The sequence below is a fragment of the Colius striatus genome, chromosome 1 (assembly GCF_028858725.1).
Source record: "Colius striatus isolate bColStr4 chromosome 1, bColStr4.1.hap1, whole genome shotgun sequence".
Taxonomy (NCBI): Eukaryota; Metazoa; Chordata; class Aves; order Coliiformes; family Coliidae; genus Colius; species Colius striatus.
Window position 1 is genome coordinate 16218481 of NC_084759.1, and position 26431 is coordinate 16244911.

Below are 26431 nucleotides of genomic sequence, written 5' to 3' on the forward strand. Positions count from 1 at the left end.
GTGCCTTCTTCATCAATAAACAGGACTTCCCTAAACCTTCCTACTTGCATCAGCAGCATCTCCTCAAAACTGCCTCAGCTCATGGGTAGAAGCTATGGGATGGCTACTCTTTTTGGCTCCTTTTTTCCAGTTGTTCACTGACTCTGGTCTGTCTTTGACATTTGTTCTGCCCCTTGAAAACACCTTTCGCATTGTCCTCTTTTCCCCTGCCTAGGCAATAGGCCACTCCAGACCCACACCACTGCAGACATCTCAACCTGCTTGGTCCATCCCAAAGGTGCTGTAAGAGCTTGTGTCACTTGGTGCTAATGGTAAACCTCCAAGGTTCTCCCTGGGAAAGCTGCCATTCCACTCCTGTCCATGCCAGCAGTACGCGATACCAGCCAAGCATCATCCTAGGGTGGCTGCTGCATTAGTAAGCTGGGCCAAGTGTCCTCTTTTATTCCTTGCTTTGGCACAATGGAAAAAATCTCCCCCTGCTTTTCTCTCAACAGGAACTATCAGAAGGGATGCTGTGAACTTAGGAGCTAACTTAACTTCACCATTTCCATTCACCAAGCTGATGCCTTCACCCGCTGATGTCAGCCTTTGACTACACTTTCCATCATGCTTCTATTACACCTCCATCTGCAGCCTCATGCTTTCTCTTCACTGCACAGAAATTCACAGTCACTGTCTGTGCAAAGGAATACCTTGCTATTTTTCCTGAGGTGCATAAAATGAGACTGATTTTCATGCCATACTGCACAGGGGATGTGCAGGCACACCAGAGCACACTCACAACCACTGAACACACGTAGCTCTTTCAGCAAACACCAGAGATGCTGAAATGCCACCCAGTGACCACAGAAAGAACATGCTGCAGGCTGTGCTATAAGCTTCATCTGGGATTAATCTCATCCTATTTTAGCTGTGTGAAGGTTAAGCATTTAAAGGCCCTGTGCTGTCATCAAGATGCACTGGGTGTCCCAATCATGGGCTGCAGTGACAGTTCAGAGATCCTAGGGGATCTCATCCAGCCTCCAAAATCTGCTCCAGATCACAGGTCTCGTCTAGGTCCTGGGTCCTATCTGCCAGCCTCTAGAGAAGACACAGGTTCCATAGGGTATCTTAGCTGACAAATGGGAATGTAGCAATTGAATCATGCCCCTCTATCAGGTACTTTAGATAGGACCTTAGCAACTTTTTTGCACACTATAGATAACTACCTACCTTTAGAAGTTGAATCTTATTGCACCTGTAGGTGCACATAGAACATATAGGTGCTATAAAACTCTACCTATAGGTGCAGAGCTTTAGAACACTCACCTATAGATGTATATGACTGCTTGCTTTTTGTTTCATTATTGCACATAGTTAACTATCATGCAGGTAATGGTGTGTGGGACTTAAGTCCAGGTTGTAGGCAACTAAAATTTGGTATAGAGAACCACAAGTTCACCCAGATGGCCTCTCTTAGGTATCAAATGCCATCAGACTTCCTTACCACACCTGGCCTCCAGCTGCTTTTTCAGCCTTTTGGTGTATAGATGTCTATAGACGCTGAATTATTTTGCTTTACACTACACCAGAAGTACACAAAATCAGTCTGTGTCATCTGATCACTAGAAAATGTTGTATTTACCTCTTAGAGCAAAACTCGGCCATTAAAAGAATGATTTGGTCAGCCAGTAAAATCAGTTAATATAATTTTGAGCAAAGAAGAAACTCTAGCCAAAAAAATAGAAACAAACCAAGAGTGAACTGTCCAGCTGCTGAAAACTTTATTCTTTTGTTACTTCATACACCTGAGCTATGAAGGCTTGTACAAAACAATAAAACAAAGTAAAATCCCAGTACGGTTTTATTTATGTTAAAACTGCAGCATTGTACTTTTTAATCATTTCCTGTAAATATGAAGAGAGGGAGGAAAACTGCCAATAAATCTACTAAAACTTAACCTTTTGGAGGTTATGTCGTCATTGCAATGAGGATTGTCTAAGATGCTTTACTTTTTAGAAAAATTATGATTTTATTCTAATCTTTCTGCAGAAATATGTTCCACTTCAGGGAGAAATTCACTGAAATGTAAACTTCAGTTCAAACTCTTGCTGTCTCATCCAGAATAAAACCTCATATTCCATTCTTACGGAATGGAACAAGTGCCTGACTTTGTCTCCTCCACCTAATGGGAATGCAGCAAACAACAGGCAACTGAGAGAGAAAAAGAAGGGATTATAAAAACACATATTCCAAGTTCCCTTACGAGAAAAATTCAACATAAAATACTTGCAGATACAAACATTTGGGTGGAATGTAAAAAGCAAATCCTCCAAGTGGAGGAATAAAGTCCATCACCACGTGGAAGATGCATGTATGTCATACAGGTCGCAGAATCAAGTCCTGTGAGATGCTGAGCAGTTTTGCCAGACGCTGTGTGAGGGTACCCGGCACTGCCATGTGAGAACTGTGAAGCCCTCAGACAGCACCTTGCAGATTTAGGTCCCTAATGCAATACAAAACATATTCGCTCCACTTAGTGACCTGAGAGCTTACTTTGGCTTCTTTTTTACCCCACACATTTGCTGTTAATTAAGCATTTAAAAAACCAGCCTCTCACCTTCCAGAAACACCTAAATACTACTGTCTTCTAAGAGCCAGATTTTCTGCACAGGTAAATCAATCCAGTTGCACTGATCAGAGATCCAGCCTTGCAAGTCTATCAAGTGCATTAAAACCAGCGCAGTATGACATATTCCTTGGCAGTAGAACAAGTCTATAGATTAATATTTGAGAGAAATTTGGCAGTTAAAAAACAATTAAAAAAAAAAAGGTCTGTTTTGAAATGCTGTCATTTCTTTAATCAGTGCTGACCACCACAGCTTCTCCTCCTGCGAGCTGCACAGCTGTGGCCGGAGTTCCCCTGTCACTCTCCTCGAGCTTCAGCCCAGCGTTGTCAAAGCCGGTGCTGCTGGGCTGTGGCAGGGCCCTGGGCTCAGCCGTCCGAGTTGGGGTGGAGCAAAACAAGGTGAAGCCTACCATGATGATAATGAAGGACAGGATATAAAGACCTGAAAACTGGCAAAGAGACACACGTTACAAGACACATTACAGCTGATATAAAAACATGTCAGTGCTGCCTTGTTTACAGAATGTGAAAGCTACTCTTTCTTAAAAAACCATTTTAACAAGGATTATCACCATGATCTGTACTTGGGCCTGAAATCAAAATGCAACAGCTCCACTCACTGACAGACTCAAGCTGCTGGCCATTTTTTTGTGCATCTCATCCTCAACACTTTTGGACTTTCCTTAGGTTTACATACAGGAATCTTAACAGAGAGAATAAATGTCTGTAAATATGGTGATACTGAAGGATAGTTATTAACACAAATTAACATGTGCTGAAACACTGCATCCCTAAGAGAATTTTAAGCACAGCCAAATCTTTCAGGTCTTAGCAAGACATAAATCCCTTTGTCCTACTGAAAGTCACCTGAGCAGCTGGTTCTCTGCACAGCTCTCATAACCATCTTCAAGGTTAGATAAACATTATCACTGGACCAAAACCAGTTTGCTTTCTACATCCAGCAAGTTCTTGAAGACAGGAAGACTGGGGTTCCCTTTACATCATCAGCATTTGTGCTCTGTTGAAAGTGTCACGAGGTAAGAGTATGAGCTGCTGAAATACATCAGGCATTTGATTCACTGTCATTCTTTTGCCTGTTACAAAGTCCAACAATTGCTGAGATTCATCGTTGACAGAAAAATAAATGCTTACTTCATAACACCAGATTCAATAATACAAAATATTTAAATTATCCACAGCCAGTAACACATTTTGAGTAGATTTGTTAAAATCCTCCATATTGCCTTTGCCAAACCACACTGATTAAACAGTGTGACAAAGGACACAGCACACCCTATATCCCACTGTCAATACTCCCTAACCTCCTCAGCTTCCTTAGATGTGCTTGAAAAGTATGTTCTAGTTTACCAAGCAGCAGAGCTGGAGGAAATGAAACATAGGATCTTAACACTGGACTCTAATCCAAAAAAGCCTGACAATTAATGCACTGTAATTCCTAGTTGGTAGTCATTTAGCTTGGAAACTCTTGGAGAGCACCATTCAGCAACAGTATTGTTTCAGATAGTGATTTCTGTCATACCTGTTCATCTGATATCCCCATACTCACTATCAAGACTAAAGATTGCTAATTTCACAAAATCAGAGAATCTTAAGGGTTGGAAGGGACTTCGAAAGATCACATAGTCCAACCCCCTACCTAGAGTAGGTCACACAGGAACTCATCCAGGTGAGTTTTGAATGCCTCCAGAGAAGGAGACTCCACAACCCATCTGGGCAGCCTGTGCCAGTGCGCCCTCACCCTCACAGTGAAGAAGTTTTTCCTCATGTTTCTTTGGAACCTCTTATGTTCCAACATGTACCCTCTGCCCCTTTTCCTATCATTGGACATCACTGAGAACAGCCTGGCTCCATCCTCCTGACATCCACCCTTTATGTATTTGTAAACATTAATGAGGTCACCCCTAGATCTCCTCCAAGCTGAAGAGCCCCAGCTCCCTCAGCCTTTCATCAAAAGTGAGATGCTCCATTCCCTTCATCATCTTGGTGGCCCTGTGCCGAACTCTCTCCAGCAGCTCCATGTCCTTCTTGAACTGAGGGGCCCAGAACTGGACACAATATTCCAGATGCAGTCTCATGATACTAAACTGGGGGGAGTGGCTGACACACCAGAAGACTGTGCTGCCATTCAGTGAGACCTGGACAGGCTGGAGGGTTGGGCAGGGAGAAATCTAATGAAATTCAACAAGGGCAAGAAGAATAAAGAAGAACCTCATGTACCAGTACAGGATCTGGGGGTCCTGGTGGACAGCAGGATGTCCATGACCCAGCAATGTGCCCTCATGGCCAAGAAGGCCAGTGGCATCCTGGGGTATATTAGAAGGGCTGTGGTTAGTAAAGAAAGATTGATCACAACTCTCTGCCTTCTTCCCTTAAACCAGTTAACAATCCACCTCACTGTCTGATCATCCAGCCCACACATTCTCAGTTTTGCTGTGAGGACACTGTTGGAGACAGTGTCAGATGCTTTACTGAAATCCAGATAAACCACATCCACTGCACTACCACCATCTGTCCACCTGCTTACATCTTCATAAAAGGCTATCAGGTTGGTCAAACATGACTTCCCTTTGGCAAAACCATGCTGACTGCTCCTAATGACCCTCTTGTCCCTTATATGCCTGGAGACAGTACCCAGGATAAGTTAATGGAGGACTGTGACTCCATCTAGTGTCTGTATTTGCAGCATACTCCCTTCCTTAGGACTTGATACAACAAAGGCATTCAGCGACTTTTTTTTTAAATCTCTTGAGGGCCTATAAGTATCTACACAATGAGCTCATCAAGAACAAGCACAGCAAAGATTCATTATAGATTAAAAGAGCTCCTCAAAACACGTATGCAAAATTCACATTTCACCCTAAATTAACACTGTCACAGCTGAAAAGTTGAAACAAGCAAAAAAAGTCAAAACCTCATCAATTCCTGGGCCTGGCCTCTGTTGCTGCATGTCCGTGCTGCTTTTGTTTTGGAGCAGCCTCAGAACAGAGCAGTTCAGTGTCCTCTGTGCTTCGCCCTGCTCTGCAGCCCAGCTAAGTCCTCAGCAGCTCACTGTGAAACATCAGTTGGCCACGGGAAACACAAAGCAAGGAATTCCTTGCACTTTGGTTAGAAGATTCCCGTGTCCAAGGTGCTTTTTAATCCAGGAAATGTCCTGCCCGGTTTCTTTGCCCCATAGATAAAGAATCTTCATGGTTAAGTTGGCAGTAAGATAGTTAAGCTATCTGGGTGCCAAAACACAGGTTTGGAAGTGACTCTGAAAGGATTTTTTTAATGTCAGTATGGTTTGCTTCCCACATTCATTTTGAATGGATGCTTTGTAGCTTGGAGCAAATTTTGGAACCTAAAACAAGTAGGAAAACGCAGCTAAGAGACTCTTGAAAAGGAAAATCTAGCTGCTGTTGGAACCTGCCATTAGAATCACAGAACTGTTTTGGTTGGAAAAGATCTTCAAGACTAAGTCCAACAGTTAACCCAGCACTGCCAAGCCCATCACCAAACCGTGTCCCTCAGCATCTCATCTACACATCTTTTAAATATCTCCAGGGACAGCAATTCCACCCCTTTTCTGAGCAGCCTGTGCTGATGCTTGACAATACTTTCTGTAAAGTATTTTTTCTTAACCTCCAAGCTAAACCTCTTGTGGTGCAACTTGAGGCCATTTCCTCTTGTCCTGTCACTGTGACCTGGGAGAAGAGACCAAACCCTACCTCACTACAACCTCCTTTCAGGGATTTGTAGAGAGTGATAAGGTCTCCCTTCAGTCTCCTCTTCTCCCAGCTAAACAATCCCGGCTTCCTTAGCCGTTCCTCATCAGACTTGTTCTCCAAACCCTTTACCAGCTTTGTTGTCCATCTCTGGACACACTCCAGCACTTCAATGTATTCCTTGCAGTGACAGGAGTTTCCAGACTCCCACACTGTAAAATAAATTGGTCTTCATTTTCAGTAATAAATCTGACCTAAAAGCTTCTGGCTCTCCATAATGTTGAAGAGAATGCAACCACATGGAATAATACAAATTAAATTCTTAAGGAAAGTTCATAAGCTTCTCACTAAGCCCTTCCAGTCACCGAGCAAGTGACCCCGCTACTCAAATTGCTGTAACAACCTAGGTTCCCACAAATGACTCTGGATGAAAAGTGTAGGGTGGAATGAAAACTCTTCAGCGTTGACATTTAGCTTGAACAGACACTACTAAAAATATTGTAGAGCACAATAAAAGTAACTGCCTTTTAGAAAGCGTACAGGATAACATATTTAGCTGCATTTTTCCAGTTCCCTTAGTCTCTCCTTAGAAGTAGCACTAAGATGGACTCTTATCCCAAGATATTGGTAATGAACAGATTAGAGTTTAAAATAAAATATTAATTCCGGGAATTCAAGCCAAATTGCTCCTCTTTCAGATATCAAATACCTTTCCAAACAGGGAGATTCAAACCCCCTCTTTGAATGCTTGGAGATGAACCAACAAAGTTCAACAAGGGCAAGTGCAGAGTCCTGCATCTGGGAAGGAACAACCCCATGCACCAGCACAGGCTGGGGGCTCAACTGCTAAAGAGCAGCTCTGCAGAGAGAGACATGGGAGTCCTGATTGATAATCAAGCCAGCCATGTGCCCTCGTGGCCAAGAAGGCCAATGACATCCTGGGATGCATCAAGAAGAGTGTGGCCAGCAGGTCAAGGGAGGTTCTTCTCCCCCTCTACTCTGCCCTGGTGAAGCCTCATCTGGAGTCCTGTGTCCAGTTCTGGGCTCCTCAGCTCAAGAGGGACAGAGAACATCTGGAAAGAGTCCAGCACAGGGCCACCAAGATAATCAGGGGACTGGAACATCTTTCATACAAGGAAAGGCTGTTTAGTAGTCTAGAGAAGAGGAAACTGATGGGAGATCTTATTAACATTTATAAATATCTAAAGGGTGGGTGTCAGGAGGTTGGGACATCTCTTTTTTCTATAGTAGCTAGCAACAGAACAAGGGGCAATGGGATGAAGCTGGAACACAAAAAGTTCCACTTAAACATAAGAAAAAACTATTTCACTGTTCAGGTGAGGGAGCCCTGGCACAGGCTGCCCAGAGGGGTTGTGAAGTCTCCTTCCTTGGAGGTCTTCAAGATCCACCTGGACATGTTCCTATGTAACCTGATCTAGGTGAACCTGCTTCTGCAGGGGGGTTGGACTAGATGATCTCTAAAGGTCCCTTCCAACCCCTACCATTCTATGATTCTATGAACCAAGCCTAACACGTTCCACATAGGGCTTATGGCCAGAACTCTACCATTTGAACACGTTGGGAAATGATTTACTATCTCTTAACATTAACATATTCCATCAAGTGTGAAATTGCTTGAACATCTCCATCTGCCTAATGGTTACATGCAATGCAATTAACTAAGTATGACTCCTCCTGATTGGCAACTGCCCATGACAAACGATACAAGCCGTAGAAATGTACAAGTGCTAATGACTGTCCAGAGGCTTTTCAGAACATTACACATTATTTAGAATTTTGGAGCAAAAACCATAATTTAAACTACAGTGAAAGAATGAAGGTACTTACTTTATAGAGAAAGAGGAAAAGTCCAAAGAACAGACTGTAGAGATCTGCAGTCAGAATACCCAGGTTGACCGAGGTTGCGCTGGTAACTTTAATCACTATTGGCATGAAGCTGTACAGCCCAAACATACACAGGGCAAAGCCTGTGAACAGTAATGCTGCAAAACAAGATGAGAATTTACACTTAAGGCACAGATGATGATTTTAAAGAAGGTCAATATTCTTCAGATGCTTTAGAACTATGACTTCTACCTTTTAGGATAAGATCATCTAAAAGCTATGGGAAGGTAAATTTAAGAAAAACATAGAAGAAAAACTCCTTTTCCACGGCTACCCTGTAATGCAAAAATTACTGACCTATACAAGAAAGTTCTCATTCCTTCCTAACTAATGTTAAGAGCTGCCTGAAGAAATTTGGAGTCATATTTCTTAATCAGCTGCAGTTCTGTCGAGGTCAAAATGTACCACAAAATCCGATTTTCCAGTATTTCACTTAGGAAGGACAACAGAAAAAATGTTCTTGTGATGTTCCAACACTAAACATGTCTGTAATTAAACAGGTTCAAGTTTTACTTATTTCAATTTCTTTTTAAAAAGTATTTCATGCTGTATGTAATGTGCAAAGCCTGAGCTCAAAGGTTTAAATGTTTAATCCTGCAAACCTCACCTCTTTGCTGAGCTGCAGTTTGCAGCAAATAAAGTTGTGACAACACGAATGTCGATGAATATCTAGAGAAAGCAAATGAAAACCCCAGCATCTGGAGTCTAAATGACTATCATTTTCCAGTGTTCTGTAAAAATGCACATCATTTTGCCAGACATACCGATTTTCCAGTTCCATTGAATTCTCATTATCTCCCTATGTTCCACAATGGCTCTAAAGTTAGAGAAAAGATATGATACAGTAAAAAAAACAACATATACAAATAAATTTTTAATTATCAAAACACATAAGAAACGTTTTTATTTATAATTCCTTAATTTTTTGTTTGATATTTTATTGAATGACACTAACTCAAACATCTAATAAGCATGAAAAAAGACTTGCAAATTAAAGTGCCTGCAAGTCAAAACCACTTTCTTATGCCTTCTCCCCAGGCCTTTTCATCCTTCAGAGATTCAGCTTCATTTGATATACCATTTGAGGAAATTATTAACTATAATGACAAGAAACGAAGAACACAGAATTCATTAGACAGACTTAAGTGCATATGGTCTGTTTCTCTAACATGTTACTTGTAAGAGTATATATGGCTTCATTTTAAAGTGAAGTTTAATATCGAAGACCTCCTGCTAACGATTACCTCCTAAACTTTTCCAGAGAGAAAATCCATTAAGAAATACATTCCTGTGAACAGTCCTCAGCATACTGAGTGTCCTCATGAAGATCAACAAAATAAAAAATACAGCCAAGTATTGCATGTGTTCAATTGTGAGATTTCAGCTTTAGAATTGCTGTAATAAAGAGCAGTGCAAATAAAAAGGATATAAAACAAATGCTCATCAGCAACAAAACCAAAATTCAAGTGGAAGGACTCTCATACAGGCCAAAAGTAGACATAACAAAGAATTAATTTAATAATAACAACATCATTTCAGGGTAGACAAGCAATCATCTGTAGAATAGTCTTAATTAGTTTGAAAATAAATATTAGATCCTTACAGCTGTAGACCGCTGATAATAGTCCCAAACAAGCCCACCATTCCTAGAAACTCCACTCTGCTCAGATTTTTCACAATGTATTCCTCACTCACATTAGAAATGGCATACAAAGAAGCACCAAGAAGCACTAAGACATCTCCAATCACCACGTCACTACCTGTACAGAAATATTAATCCACAATAAGGGTAATGCTGCAAACACTTTTTTTAACTTTCCTTAAAAAGACAAGCAAATTTATCTCTAACATCTCTGTCTTCCTAGCACCTTCCAGGGTATGGGGAAAGGAAACATCTCCTGTGTGTGCAGATGAGTGGCATGGTGTGTGAGAACAGACACTGAGACCTCCTCACCTCACCTCACCCTGAGCAGTCCCAAATGAGCTAAACCTGACATTTACAAGTCACTGCTGGTCCAATTTTACTTCTGCTGACTTCAGGCACTGGAGGGATTTCAGAAATTCTCAGTTAAAGATGCTCTCTGTCTTTCTGAATAATGACCCTGATTTAGTAGTAAGATCTGAGTCTTGCTAAAACCAGTCTATTGATTTAAGCTAGACTTGGACTCAGCTTCAAGTTCATGATGGGTCTTAAGTGGACACTGCAGATAGGAGGTATCATGTCCCTACTGTGCAATTGGGACTCCCTGTGATACAGTCTCTCATCAAGTAACTGCCATTATGCATCAACTAAATAGCAAGGGGATTGCTGTTGTTTAAATCCTTGAATTGATTTAAAATTTCCTTCCCTGAGCCAGCTGGCAATCACTAAGAAAATGCCTGAGAAGTAATCAGTAGATCAGAGTAATCAGTAGTAAGAATACCCAGGTCAGCAAATAAAGCACAACTGTCTTAGGGTTTCAGGGAAGGAAGATTTTTCTCCCTCAGGACAGAAATACTTGTCCTACACAGCACTAAAGCTATATCTCAGTTTGTCTTGATGTGTCACCTACAGTAAGGGCCCAAAGTAACACCAAACAGGCTTATGTCTATGCTGCCTGAGGAAGGCAATGCCTTGAAATTTACCTTGTCATACCATCTGGCTCTGAAAATTCAAAATTCTTATTCAAAATAAGATTGCTATGATATGGGTTGATTTAGGCACCTGCCATAGAGAAGATGAGACGTTGCCCTTATTTGCACCCAGATGGATCCTGGGGCCCAGAGCCCAGCCTCCCTCCTACAGGTCTCAGGAATCCTGGCATCCTGCCCACATCTCCTCTTGCTCTCCTATAGGAAGACCCTGCTTTCCAGGCTGTGACCTTTGGGCCTTGGGGATGTGTGGACCATTTCTGTTCTGTCTGTCAAAGATAACTCAGAGAAGGCAACTGCTGTTGAGTAACTTTTTATTTGCTATTCATGCTCACAGAAAACTGCAAATCGGGGAAGTCTGGCTGCCAGCAGGCTGATACTGTGTAAGCAAGACAAGGTTTGCAAGAAGAGGCAGCATCTTTTGTTAGATGGTCTCACATGACTAAGAAAAGTGAACAAGCTTTCAGGAATAAGGTGTTTCACCACATCTGTTGAACAGCAACAAAATTTAAGCTTAACACAAGTGTTTCTCTTTTAAGATGGAAGCGATAATCCAAACCTAGAAGCAAAGAAATTCCCCAGCTCCCTGTAAAATCAGTATTTCCTCAGCCACTATGTTCTTGGACGAAAAGTACAACTAGTAGTGTGTCTTCTCCTCTTGTAAAAGGAAATCAATCACTCCCCCTCTCCTTTCCTTTCCAAGTTAGCCCACTGCAGGAACCACCTCTCCACTCTTCCCCCCATAATAAAGGACTCCTTACCTTCGCTGTCCTGCCTCCCTGACAAAATATCTGCACCCACCATTGTTCCTACACCCAGCAAACAGACGGCAACAGCAAGAAAATGGATCAGCCTGTATCTTGCACGGAGAACGAACCACGACAAAGCCATCAGCATAGGAATCCCGAAACAGTCCAGCAGCTGTGTGTACAGAGAAATGGTTTGAATTAGAAACCAACACCAAATCTGTACTGCACTATCCTGAAAGCAAATGTACAGGATCTTACTTTCTGTCGCTATCAGATGTTAATGAAAGCTGCAATGCAATCCCAGTGATTCATTTAAAAGAGGGGTCAGACCCACATTTTACCATTAAAAGTATTTTGCAAGTGAAGCAGGAGGTGGGGCAGGGGTCCACTCTCTCATGGCAGGAAGGCATTGGTCTAGAAACACTTCTAATGAAGGATCTAATCAATCTTTCCAGCTTCAGAAATGAATGGTAGGATGTTGCTCTGAAACCATGTTGCTCCCCATTACACTAACACAAGGAGGTAGTTCACCAATATTTCCTTTTCTCTCCAGCAGGTTTTGTTTAGCTCTTCTTTTCACTCCTCCTCAAATCTGTAATTAGAATTTAGGACTCCATAGACATAAATTTAAAATCTGAAACTATTGAAGGACACAAGTAATCAATTTTACATTGAGGTGTCTAGGATAAGAATTTGACCCTCCAGCTTTGGGTTTGATTTTTTCTTCTCCCAATTGGATGCAACTTAAAAAAAAGAAGATAGATGTGCCAGAAGCCACATGTAAAATTGGTAAAAGCAAGATAGGAAGGGAAGAACTCACCTTCCCAATCTGCCAGCTTCCCAGAAAATCACATACAAGCCACCAATGTGTTTTTGTTACCTGCTAGAGCTGACTCTCAAACTAGTCAGAAGCAGGTAATCCACTCTATCTCAGCTATGCCCCAGCAGCAGAGACACACAAGGCAGCTAGAGTTTCAAAGCACTTCAGATGTGTTTGCAGGCACTGCCCCAAGCAGACTGAACAGCTATGGTTCACAGATGTCTGCATTCCATGACAAGTAGTCAACACCAACTTCTCTTTCCCTTCTTTAACATTCCCTCACTGTATGTTCCTAAAATCCTCCGTATCTTCACCTTGCTATTAGAGCTATCCATCTTCTACCCATTCTCTTATATTACAGTAAATACCAAGAGTTAGCTATGTACTTAACACAGAAAAATACACTGCAGCAAAAGATGGGCATAATGTTCTAGAATAACCAAATACCAAGAACATTAAGCTAATCAAAATTAATATTTAATTCAAAAATAAACTTTGTTTCTGAATTTGTTTGTGTCGTGGTTTTGCCCAGCTAGCACAGCAGCAGCACGACAGTCTCCTGCTCTGTGTCCCCACTCTCGTTAGGATAGCAGAGGCCCCAGCGAAATGGGAGGACAAAGATAACCAAGGATGTTGTGGATTGAGACAAGGGCAGGGAGGGCTCGCTGCCAATTATGGTTCTGGGCAGAACAGACTCCAGTACTCGACTTACGAGAGGAAAGTAGCAAAGTTTATTCTACAGCTTACAAGAAACAGAACAGAATGAAAAGCAAAAAGAGAGGAGGATGATTGAGAAAATTACAACCAGCAGTTTAAGATCTCCCTCCCCCATCCCTCTTTTCTTCCTGGGCCCAGCTCACTGCTACCGATATCTCTACCTCCTCCTCCTCCCTCAACGGCTCGGAGGGCAGGGAATGGGGGATGTGGTCAGTCTCTCACAGATGGGCTGTGCCGCTTCTCTCTTCTCAGATGAGGACAACTCCTGGCATTTTTCCCCTGCTCCAATACAGGGTCCCTCCCACGGGACACAGTCCTTAATTAACTTCTCTGGTGTGGGTTTTTCCCAGTAGCTGTGGTTTCTGCTGATACACAGGGTTCCTCACACAGGACATAGTCCTTAGTGAATACTGGTGTGGGTTCTTCCCCACAGTTGCAGTTTCTGCAGACACAGGGTCCCTCCCTCAGGACATGGCCTCTTCTGGGCATAATTTTAATGAGCTGCTCTGTCGTGGGTTCTTCCCCACAGTTACAGCCTCTGGGGTCCCTTCCACGGGACACAACCTGCTCCAGCCATAGTGATACGGAGTCCCTTACACAGGACACAGCCTCTTCCAGCCATAGTCATTGCCCCTGGAATGGGGTCTTTAATGAAGAGTATCACTGTCCCTGATGTGGAGTCTTTAAACAAGTGAGTCACTGCCCATGGTGTGGGGTCTTTAACGAAATGCAAACAAATCTCAGCTTCACCAGTCCTCTCCGCAGGATGCAGGGGAGTCTCTGCTCCAGCACACCTCCTCCCCTCTTCTCTCATTGACCTTGGAGTCCCACATGGTCGCTTCTCTCTCTCTCTTCCAACTCCTTGCACCACCACCAGCCAGAAAAAAAAGGACAGAAGAAGCAAGAAACAGCAAGAAGCCTCCTCTTCCAGCTTCTTCTTAAAAAGTGATGGTGGAGGCATTTAATTGGCTCAGTCCCAGAAGTGGGTCTGGCTCAGAGCTGGGGAGAGTTTCAGGCAACTTCTTACAGAAGCCATCTTTACAGCCCCTTCCCCCTTACCAGAAACGGCTTCATGTTGAACTATGACAGTGTGGAATGAAAAAAAAACACTGTATTTTCTGACCTGCCTCGGTAGTGTGCCATGAAACTACGTAAGGGAACAGTCTACAGCAGAACATACAGTCAGCCTTCCAAAGACTGCTCACAAATTACCCTCAGTTGTCAATCCTTAAATCTTGGCATCTTGCAGTCTCTACAAAGTATTAGTTCCAGGTCAGTATGACTGGGGTATAATCATCGCAAACAAGAGAAAAGCCCTTAGTCCTTAATATCCATAGCCAACCTCTGCCTGCCTAAGTGCACCACTGTAGTTACCTTCTGTAGAAGCTTCTGTTAGCACAGCCATCGTCCCCAAGGGTTTTAACCACATTCCTAAGACTTCCACAATATGGCTGGTTTTACTTGTTCATAACTCCACATATTAAAATCTTACAGGCATAGCATTAAGTGGAGTTATTAGAGCTTAACTACTAACAATGCCTCTAATCCTCTTCACTTATTTGTCTTTGCTCCTTAGATTGCCTCCAGTCTGTCCAGTTTCTGGAATCTGTAAAGTGCAAATGCACCTGCCTAGGCTGTATTATGAGACATTACAACTACACAAGTCCTGCTACGTGATACCATGTATTTCAATACAGCTCTGCTGAAAAAGATCACACTGTGAGTTTCTATCAAGTTACAGGTGTTTTTCTCTATCTTATTTTTAGTCTAGGCTTAAGAAAAAACTAACATTTCCTCCAAAATTGACTCATATCAAGAAATACTACAAATATTATAAAGCAAGTTTTTGCTCCCCTGGCAGTAGATATCTGTTAATAAGTAATTTTTCACTTCTCCATTGAAATTTACTACATAGTTTTAAAACCTCCACACAATTTTTCTACCCAAACAGAAAGAAAGGAAGAAAAGCTCTTTTTAAAAAAAAAAAATCTTAATTACAATGTAAGGGAGTAGTAACATAACGAGTCAGAAGCCCTTTCAGTAACACCAGCTGGGGAACTGCACCATTCAGACCAGTAACATATTGTAGAGCTACAGCATCCTGGTTATAAGACTGGCAGCGAGGACCTACAGCCACTAAATGATGAAGAACACACTTTAGTAATCTGTTCCAGGGAACAATTACCCTCAATTACTGACAGAACAAATCTGATTTGCAACTACTTCATCTTGCCTTCCCTTCAACTACTACATTACAGAGCTATTTGGTGGAAAATGCTCTCTTCTGCACAGGATTAGGATCAAAGAGGTGCAAAGCAGATGTAATATCACAATTAATTGTGTCAACATTTAAAAGAAAAAAGTTTATTTATTCAGGTTTTACAACATTTAGAGCAGGACTGTGGCAGTGATTACTACTGCCAGTAAAGTCTCACCAGCTTCTCACCTTCACCTTCAATTCTAACTCATATTTTTACAAGGGAGAAAACAGATAACCTGGTGATTTTATTTACAAATGTTTTGACTCAAGGCAGGCTTTGGCCACACTGTTCATAGGAGGTTTTATAGGTAGGGTAAATAAATTATTAAAGATATTTTAATACATGGTTAATAAATTATCATAGACTGTTGGAGGTCATTGTTTTGCTTATAATTGCTAGCTCCAGATAGTTTTGTGAGCAAGAAAGCTCATCCTTCTCTCTTCTGCACAAGGCTCTTTTAGGCAGTCTCCAGCTGAGCCTCAGGGGCTCATCCTGCATTTTGTCCTGTTCAGGTTAACACTCTTCCATCAGCTGATATTCTGCCAATAGTTGCCTACAAAATGCTTCCACTCAAATTATCTAAGGAGCAAATACTAATTGTGCCCAATAACATGTTAATAGCACAAAACCACAGCTTGGTATTTGCTATGAAAAATATGTGGTCCAACAGGTCCAACAGCAGCAGAGTCAAGTCCTGCCACAAGACAGGACACCCGAAGGAAGCAAGAAGTCCCTCTGGCATTGCCTCCGCCACAGGCAAACAGAAAGAGTTCAGTTGTGGACCAAAGTCCTTTTCTTTATTTACTGTGAAATGACAGCTGCCATCCCACCTTAAAAATCTCACAACTCCTTCCGTCCAATGTTGGTATTTGATAACTAAAGGAAAATTTGTTCTGCTTTAGTGTGCATGTGTGAGAAAATACATGGAAGTTCCCTGCTGAGCTGAGAAAAGTTACCTTTGAAGATAAGTTTCATCAAGCTGAAATGAAGCTCCAGACAAACAGCATTTTAACGGTGGCTACCCTGTATTCAGGAAGCTGTCATATACTCCTGCCTTGCTTTTATGCTCCATGGGTATCCAAATACAGCCAATACTGCAGACAGGCATTCAGGCTGGGTGCTTGGAACCACAGGGTCTCCTAATAGCTGCAGAACTGCTTGCTACTGACAGACAGCAAATACTACAGTAAATCACAGGCTTTTTGTTTGGTTGGGTTTTTGTCCTGTATCTCATTTCTGACAGTGGTGAGAAATTCGTGACTTCAGAGAAGATGCATGAAACCCAACAGCAACAAACAGCAAAACAACAGCAATTACAACAAATTCACAACTACTGAACAGACACAAAGCAGCTTCAGTCTTGAATTTTACCACGGGCAAAAGGTTCAGCAAATGCTTCCATTTGGCAAGCGGATAGGACAACGTACTTTGCCTAATTCTTTAATCTCTATGAAAGCAATCATGAGAATAGTTTTACTACTTCTGAGAACTTGGATCAAAGTCCTAGCTTTTTCAGCTGTAAAGCATACAATCAGTGTCTTGATTAAGAGCCTAACTTGATCTTCAGGCTGAAAAGAGTCACTCAAAGCTTTGATTTCTTAGGCATTATCTGTAAGGAAATTAAAGGCCTAATAAGTCCTAACATGTACGCGTGAAGTGGAAATGTGACAATAATAATCCAACAGGCACATGTTACTGGTCTTTATTAGTGCTAAGAAAAATTACTGCATTCTCTAAAGTGAACCCAGACCACAGGAGTTTATTGCTTTACAGGCAATTCTTTTAAATATTAACCCTCATTGTTTTGACTCTAAAACACTGATATCTAAACACTCCTTTACAACTAAGAGACAATTCTGTATGGTATGTTGTTTTATTCGGGTAAGTGTGACCATGACTCCAGCCACAGATGGACCACAGGTAAGAGCAGGCATAGGCTGGCACAGCCCCGGACATGCTCCCTCCTTACCTCTGCACTGTCCCCCACCTCGCTCCAGCAGCAGCTGTGGAGCCACACAGTAAGCTAATGTGGGCCTGACACAGCTCATCAACAGTCCAGCAAAAGACAGGATTTACTCAGACTCTGCTCAATGCCCTAAGCCAGTCTGCTCAAGGGATTTGCCTATGCAACCTCAGGAGCTTGCAGGTGGAGGCAGGAGGAAGGCAGTAATGCTTCCAGCAGCTTATGTCTGTGTAGGACAACAAAGAAACTCAGGCCTCAGTCTCCCTGCTTATAGAGCTATTTCAGAACACAAGATTTATCACAGCAATGCAGCACCAAGCACTGGTGGTGCAGAGGACGCCTGCTGCACTTCAGGAGCCTGGTAGGCCAGCCTTCTTTCCATTTCTTCCACAGCGGGACTTGAACACATTCACTTATTGCATGGTCAGCAACATCAGCTGACTATTAGAACATCCTCACATGTGGGGTTACATCTCACAACACCTCCTACAGATTCTAGCACTAGGCAAGAGATATACCTGGCTCTCGTCAGCAAGAACCTGTGCCAGGTGAGTCTTATCTAGTTATAAATATTTATCTGGTGTTAGGAGAAAAAATGAATGCCTGTCAGCAAACTCTTAGAAGTGCTTCCTATCAAAATAATTACAGTTCAACTCAAGAGCTGGCAGTAGGTAACAATAGCCAATTTTCCCTGCTTCCTGGAAATGTTATTCAAGATGAAGGATATTCTTCCCTGTACCGCAGAAGGAAAATAGAGATTGGAAAGTTTTTTCAGGCTTAAATAGCTTCCGTGTCTGTCCTATGAAATTCACTTCAGACCAAAACTGTAATAAAAGCAACAGTTGAAAAAGACATTGGTCCTTACCTGCACACTTGTAAGGGTCGTGTATTGGTAGGCTTTTACAATCATGTAATTGGCTTCAACATCAGCCAGTCCCAAGAAAATATACTTCCATCCCCTCCGTTTCAAAATTTGCCAGAGACTGTCACTGCCTGTTTAGAGGAAAACAGCAATCAATACACATTTCTTTTCAACAAATGTTGCACAGGAATCTTGCTCTTTAAAAGCATTAAATAATACTGAGTTGTTCTATTTTGGTTATTCCTGCTTACAAAAGACACAGTAACAACAAATTGCAGCTTGCGAGGCAAGAATGCAAGTGGCAAAAAGCACAGAACCAGAAACTAAAATTGTTTAAAGAGTAAATTAATAAGAATAGGAGGAATATTAAATAGCCTCTGGTAAAGAAGCTTGTTACAACAAAGCCTATTTTCCCTAATAAAACATCAAACACAAGATCACAATCTTAAACAGATATAAAAGGAAATCAAATTAAATGCACATTTAACCGGTGAAACTAATTTCCGCATGTTATTACAAAGCAGGAATTTCAGAAGGAACTTAAAAAAACAAGGCAAGTATTGAATTCTTTAGTTTCAAAATCAGAAAGGAAAATGTAGAAGAGAAAGAAAAAGATGAACCAGAATCTCCCATCCCATATTTCACATACCAGTTCTAAATGCCAGCATTGTTGTATAAACTAGAAGAAGCAAACAATAGTTGATAAAACTTTGAAACACTGGAGTATTCACTTGGTATTGGTTTGTTAGGTACTGGCTTGTAACAGCAGTCCCACAGATAAACAAGGAGAGCATCTGGCCCAGTACTATCGTTTTCAAAATATGCCTGTGAATATAAAACAAGAAGGTAAGCTTGGAATTAAACATTCACATTTAAATATATATATATATATATCTTTGCTAATTGTACAAGGGAAATGCCATTTTTCAGATTATTTTTCTACTCCCTACCAGCATTGTTCTCATCTACCAGTAAGCAGGGTTTTGTCTTCACTGTAACCTCATGACAGCCATGTAAGTGAGGCCAGTTCAAACAATCTGCAACATGGAGATATGACATGACTGCCTCCAGGCTCTTCTGATACCCAAGCCTTTGAAAGTAAGCTGAGATCTTAAGCTGACCATTACTAAGGAAATACAAAAGCATTACCCATAAAATCATAGAACAGTCCAGGACAGAAGGACTTTGAAATATCATCTGGTCCAACCTCTCATTGGAAAGGAAACCTACACGAGATTATCTAGCACCCTGTCTGGCACACCTTGAAAACCTCCAGCAATGGGGATTCCATCCCTAGGGAGGTTGTTCCAGTAATTGATTGTTCTAACTACTAAAAAAAACCCCTTATAATAAAGATAAATTAATACTTATTGTGGATTTTTTCTGCTATATTCCATCACATCCTACTGTATGAACACACTTTGGCCAAAGATCATGTCAGCATTTACAAGTCCTTTTAAGTCCAATCGAAAGACAAGGGGAAAAAAGGTTATGCTCTTCTAGTAGTAAATCTTTACCTACCATAAAGTGAATTATTCCAGATGCTCCAATACAAACAGGAGTACGCATAGATTGCTGTGTATCTTTTAGCCTGCTGTTTTTCCTGTCAGTGGAGCTACACAGATTTGTACCACCCCAGTCCCAGCCTGCATACTCAGAAGATACAGTGGTGTGCTGCCAGTGCAGGTCTGCAAAGTTCATATCTAACATGTAAGACTAATGATGAGAATTTAACTGCCCAATTGATTCATTTGCTCCCTCTCAGTAAGGGAAGAAACCATCCCATTAGGATTCTACACCTACCATCTCCCCCCAGTGAATTATGGCAGGGCATCCACATCCCAGGCACAGCATATGCCAGTAACACCGTCTGGGTGGAAAACTGTCTGGATGCCTGAGCCTAGAGAGTAGTGGTGAATGGAACTAAATCCAGTGGGAGGCTTGGTCACCACTGGTGTTCCCCAGGGCTCAGTGTTGGGGCCTGTTCTGTTTAACACCTTTATCAATGATCTGAACGAGGGGATCGAGTGCACCCTCAAAAGTCTGCAGACAATACAAAGCTAGGCAAGTCTGTAGGTCTTCTTGAGGTCAGGAAGGCTCTTCAGAGGGCCCTGGAGAAGCTAGACCAATGGGATAAGGCCAGTTGTACGAGGTTCAACAAGGCCAAGTGCTAGGTCCTGCATTTGGGCCAGAACAACCCCATGCAATGCTACAGGCTTGGGAATGTGTGGCTGTAAAACTGTCCAGAGGGACAGGATGTGGTGATGTTAATTGACAGCTGCCTGAACATAAGCCAACAGTGTGTCCAGGTGGCCAACAAGGCCAATGACATCCTGGCTTGTATCAGAAACAGTGTGACCAGCAGGACCAGGGAAGTGATTGTCCCCAGCACTCATGATGCCGCACCTTGAGTGCTGCGTTCAGTTTTGAGCCCTCACTACTAGAAGGACATTGTGGGGCTGGAACATGTCCAGATATGGGCAATGATGCCGGTGAAGGGTCTAGAGAACAAATCTTATGAGAAGCAGCTGAGGGAACTTGCATTGTCTAGGCTGGAGAAGAGCAGGCTGAGGGGAGACATAATCACTCTCCACAACTACCTGAAAGGAGGTTGTGGCAAGGTGGGGGTCACTCTCTTCTCCCAAGTAACAAGTGATAAGGCAAGAAGAAATGGCTTCAAGATGTTCCAGGGGGTAGGGTTATATCAGATATTAGGAAGAACTTTTTCACTGCAAGGGTTGCTAAACACTGGATGCCCAGGGAGGTGGTAAAGTCACCATCCCTGAAACTATTTAAAAGCTACGTATATGTAGGGCTGAGGGACACGGTTCAGTGATAGGCTTGGCAGTGGTGTGTTAACAATCGTACTCAGATCTTACAAAGGCCTTTTCCAACCAAAACAATTCTGTATTTCTACCATTCTATGGTTGTTTTCCCAAGGCGGGTGACTAACGTACTAAATACTAGCTCACCCATCTATGCTGTGCAATCCGGCTTTCAGGAAACGAGAAGGGTGTGTTCAGGATGCTGAAGCCAACTATAATCATACAATCAAACCCTCCTTTTTGAAGGAAGGTATCTTCACCTAGATTCTAACTGAGCTGCATGAATCTTATTTTCAATCTGGCTTGACACCAAAGCTCTTCTGAATTTAAAAATGCTGCTAGACACATTTTTCTCCCAAGTCCATTTTGATGAGACAGTAAATCCCTGCAAGTCCAGCCATGCTGTGCTTTCAAGAGATTTGAGACCTATGTTTTGCTACAGCTCACCTTGCCAATCCCAGCAACAGTACACATCCACATGATAAGTATTCACATATACATGACAGTCTAGTGAGGCCTTATCCAGCCTCCTGTGAAAAACTCCATCTGGTACATGGAAGAACAAACATTCTCATTTCCAGCATTCTGAATGTTGAAATAAGCAACAGAGACTATGTTTCAGCTATAAATTTATTCTGGCTAGTTATTCTGACTGATGCAGACATGACTTTTTATATTCATATAAAGAATTAATTTAATCAGGTGCCCCTAAAAAGAACATAACATTGGTTAGGTAAAATCTCAGGCATGAGGCTCTTCTCTCAAGTGGGCATGAAGGATGGTTCCAGCTCACCCTGGTGAACTCTGGCTCCTTTGCAGGAGGTAAAATGACAGAAGATCCATTGAAACTTCAAGGAAGAAATAATCTGGTGAACACCACATGACAAATCTGGTTTCAGGGATTTGAAAAATACATATGTACTTTTTATTATTCAAATAAAGAGTTTCTTGCTCCAAACCAGCAGAAAAATTTCTTCTTTACCTTCAGTGCAGAAGGCACAGCGCAAGCCTTTAGCAATCTATTGGACTAAATTCACCCTGTGTTTGGACCAGCTGGGTTTAGGGTGCATAGGTGGGGATCTAACCCAAGTAGAGGTGTGACTGGCCAAAACTGCTGCAATTTTATAGGAGTAAAGCTGTGAAGCCTGCCCAGTGCATTGAATGACTTGCACTCATCAACACAGGAGAGGCTAAAGATTCCCTGGATGACAGAAGCCCTGCTCTCCAGGATGCAAACTTCCCTTCACACATCTCCTGGTGACATCACAGAGAAGGGCTGAAGCAGAGGCAACACCTACCTGCAGGCATCTGGCTTGTTTAACATGGACTTCTGTGGGGTGAGGTTTTAAAAAGAATCTCCAGAAGAAAAAAAAGAAAAATCTCCAGGATATAGCATGCAAGGGGTAGTTCTGCTTGTCCAAAATTACAGCACCCTCTCTATGGCAGAGGCCTGGACTCTTTGGCAAATTAGATAATGGCCACATTCCAGCAACAGGGTGAAGGGGAGAAATTGCTGCCATTCAAATTTTGATCATCTTCAAACATCATTTATTAAAAGCAAAAAAATATCTGTCTGTCCTCTTGTAGTGGAATAATTCCACTAAGCTGATCCTCAGCTTTTCTAATAAATAAGTTTCTCCAGTTTAAAGTACCTAGGAAATTATCTCCTGATGTTTTTGCATATGACAGGAGACACAGGTCCAGAATCTACAGAACTGTTTGCTTACTGGTCACTACACCAGCAGTCATTGCTATTTATTTAATGTATCTCTCAGCAGTCCTACATCCTTTACTTCCACAGTATTGAAGGCATCTAACAAAGCAAAGAAGCTTCATCCTGTCTCATTCTTCTTTATTTTTCTCTATTTTAATTCTGAGATTTTTGTCCTCCCTGAACAGATTAAAAACATTAAGATCCAAACAGTCACATGAATGTATTGTTCACCGACAGTGAAAGGCCATCCTCAAAAAATGTCTTCTGTGAATCCTAAAACACTACATTTCTGGCAACTTTCTCAGCTGAGTGTAAAGAAATGGTCTCTTATTCTGACGTCAGGGGCAAGCCTCAGCAGGAGACAAGCAACGGTTTCCCCTCACACCATTTGCTGAGGTGTTAAAACGAATTTTTTCAAATCACCAAGGTGACATCATGTTCCTGGCAGGACTCATTGGGCCCAAGGCAGCAAAACAACGGTTTTAACAGAGTAAGATGACCCTTGTTAAATGTGTCCTATTATTTCAGTGCCCACTGAATTCCCATAGCAAATTAAAAAGTGTTCAACCCTCTGTAAAACTTGAGGGCAAACTTTAGATCCTGTTGGTTTGCTTTTGCAAAATAACTTCTTAGAAGAAAAATGCTTCAAAGACATGAGTTTCCATTAATTCCAGTATTGACATAAGTATCGATGACTGTGACTTTCTTATTAATAATTTATCATTTTTAAAAATATATTAATTATTAACTTTTCTGTGCCAGGACTTGATCCTCTCTGGTCTTTTTTAATGCATTGGTAAGGATTAAATTACTTTGGACTCTTCAATGATGCAAGGTAAGTGGTCTGAAATGGCCTTTTATAGTTTGGGGTGGCTTTTTTGTTCTCATTTTTTCTTAGTGCTTGGTAGTGGACTCTTCACTCTTCAGCCATCATATCTTAAATCTATGGCTATGAGCCAAACGACAAGTCATTTGGGGATTTTTTTAGAACATGAAAGCTTGCCACAAATTAGTCTAAAGTTGATGCTGAACAATGTGAAGCTCTTGACATCACAAGAAAGTTCAGTTGGCTTTCTTTGGCACTACGGGAAACACAGAAGAAAAATACCCCAATATATTAAAGTACAATCAGAGCCTACATCTGAGGAAGTTAAAGAAAAACTAATAGGTCTACAGTTAACAGTTTTATTGGCAATTACTTTAATAAATCCCGTAATTTTAATGTGATTTTTTCCATGAAAATAAAGACAGCTTTTAAAAAGGTAAATATATCTATGCCATCAGTTAAACAGTAACAGGCAAAGCCTGGAAACACTCTTCACACTGCACTTTACCTGGACTTCAGCTTTAACTACTGAACTATTCCTGAAGGGGGGGGGGGGGGCAGAGAGACCATTTTATTTTAATTATCTCACATTTTCATGCAAGTAATTAATGGAAAATGCAAGTTCAGATTGAAGCCATATTCCAACATGATTAGCAAATAGCTCAGGACTACAATTCAGTACTACAGAAAACTCTGCAAAAGCCAGTGAGAGCGGGTTACTTTCTTTCAAATACCATCAACAGATTTGCCTGGTGTAGCCCTCTGGCAACATTTTGCCAAAACTACTACCATAGGTGAGGTAGTTCAACAAGTTCCTGTCATGTCTTTTTGGGCATTACTGACAGACAGGAGGAATAAGAAGAGAAAAACTTACAACCAAAAGAGAAAGGCAGGCTTTGCCATCTGGAATAAGGCTCTACTTGGGCAGACTGTTGCCATACTCCAGCTTATGAATGTAAGGCAGCCAGGAGAGCCAGTATCTCCTGTTTGTCAGCCACAGATATCTGATGCAATATTAGAGATCAACTCTAGAGCACCAAAAAAGCCTTTTACACCGGGATATATATACCTTTTCCCCCATCAGATGGAATCTGAACCTCAAAGTGAATGATAGCTCTTGCAAGCTTCAAGTCTGAAGTAGTTCTGCTCCCATGAAAGGCACCACTTCAAAAGTACCAGCTTCGTGACACGTGCGATGCCTGCACAACTTGGCAGACTTTTTTCTTCAAGTTTTCATCAGTGCTCACATTTTAACTGATACACTTGAGTGCCTCTCTGATCTAAGCTAAATCAAGGAAGGAGGGAAAGCGGATATTGGTCTATGTGGCCTGAACATCTCATCTCGGAAATGTGCTCTGCGCCCTACCCCCCCCAACTTGTTCTTCAAAAAAACGTTGATAAAAGAGTACAGAACAGATAAAAGTACAGAAATAATACGAAAACAGAAAAAAGATTAAGCCAGAATTACTAAAAAAAACCCCAAGTGCCTGTGTGCATATGTGAGATTACACTCCTGGTTTAACAAAATCAAATAAATTATTAACTAAGTGTAATACTAGCGAAGAGCCTCCTCACACTCTCACCCAACCGCGTTCTCAAGCTGCTGATCAGCTGTGCTTCCACTGCAGCCCCTGTACCGTTCAGCCCTTCATCAGCAGAAGCCATATTTCCACCCTCCTGCGGCTGCCAGGTCTCTCCTCTGCCTGGCCGACAGCCCCAAAGGCTCGCCCAGTGGACCAAAAGCTTTGCTCATCCCCGTGTTCCGCTCCCAGCGCCAGTGCCAACCCCAGTCCCCGGCGGGTCCCCGGCGGCACTAACTGCGGGCCAAGCCCGGCGGCCCAGATACTCCACCGCATCCTGACCGTGCTACCCGCCAGCGCGTCGAGGGCGGACCGCTTGTTTCACCCTTCCCTCCCCGCCGCGGCCCGGAGCAGGGTTTCCGGCGCTGCGCGGCTCCACGTGGAGGCCGCGGCTGCGAGGGGGACTCACCAGGTGCAGAGCTTGGCCGCCAGCCGCGCCGGTAGCCGGCGGCGGGGAACGGCGGCGGCCTCGGGCGCCGCCTCGGCCCCGGGCGCAGCGGCAGCAGCATCGGGGGAGAGAGCAACGGCGGCAGCAGCACCAGCAGCGGGAGAGGGAGAGGGAGCAGCGGCGGCGGCAGCAGCAGCAGCAGCAGCAGCAGGAGAGGGAGCAGCGGCGGCGGCAGTAGCGGGAGCAGGGGCCGCCTCCATGCCGCGCGCTGCCTGGCCCTGAGCCGCAGAGAGCCAGCGAGGGCGGGAAGGCACTGCGGGGCGGTGCTCGGCACACGGAGGCAGCGGCGGCCACGGCACAGGACAGCAACACCGAGCCCACCGGCAGCCGCCGCGCCGAGCTTTGTGCCCGCCGAGGGGCCGCCCCCGGGAGGGGCAGGGCTCGTCCTGGGCGGGAGAAAAACGGGGCCGTGGCGTGCTTTGCTGTGCTGCCAGCCGCGGGATGCTCCGCGTCTGCGAGCCTCGGCGCCGCTGGGTTCCTCCGAGCCGGCGGGTGCAGCTTGAGAGCAGAGGAGCAGCGAAGCACCAACATCAACTTCACGTTCCTGCTCTGCAGCTCAGGAAACCTGTAGGTGCTGCCGGCAGCAGCCCCGGCCTGATGCTCTGGTGCAGGTCCTTACAAAGCCACCTTGGCCGCAGCTCGGCTGCAGGCTTTGACCCCAGGACATGCGAAGGCCTAGCTGCAGCTGGCCTCACACGCAGGCAGTTCATCCTCATCTTTCTTCTAGTTACATCAGTCATAATTACTCTAAACAGTTATATTTTTACTTCTCCCAGTTTTGTGCACAGCTCCTGGAG

At 43.0% G+C, this 26431-nt stretch overlaps 1 protein-coding gene across 1 annotated transcript; it reads right to left on the reverse strand.

Annotated features, from left to right (window-relative positions):
• Positions 1-2838: 2838 nt before the first annotated feature.
• Positions 2839-26165, reverse strand: SLC35F2 (solute carrier family 35 member F2). The gene is made up of 9 exons (XM_061988532.1): positions 25847-26165; positions 25596-25737; positions 18891-19066; positions 18245-18372; positions 11631-11790; positions 9842-9998; positions 9003-9055; positions 8182-8336; positions 2839-3057 (listed from the first exon to the last, which is right to left on the reverse strand). The coding sequence occupies exons 1-9, from the start codon at positions 26163-26165 to the stop codon at positions 2839-2841; spliced, it is 1509 nt and encodes a 502-aa protein (XP_061844516.1).
• Positions 26166-26431: the final 266 nt, after the last annotated feature.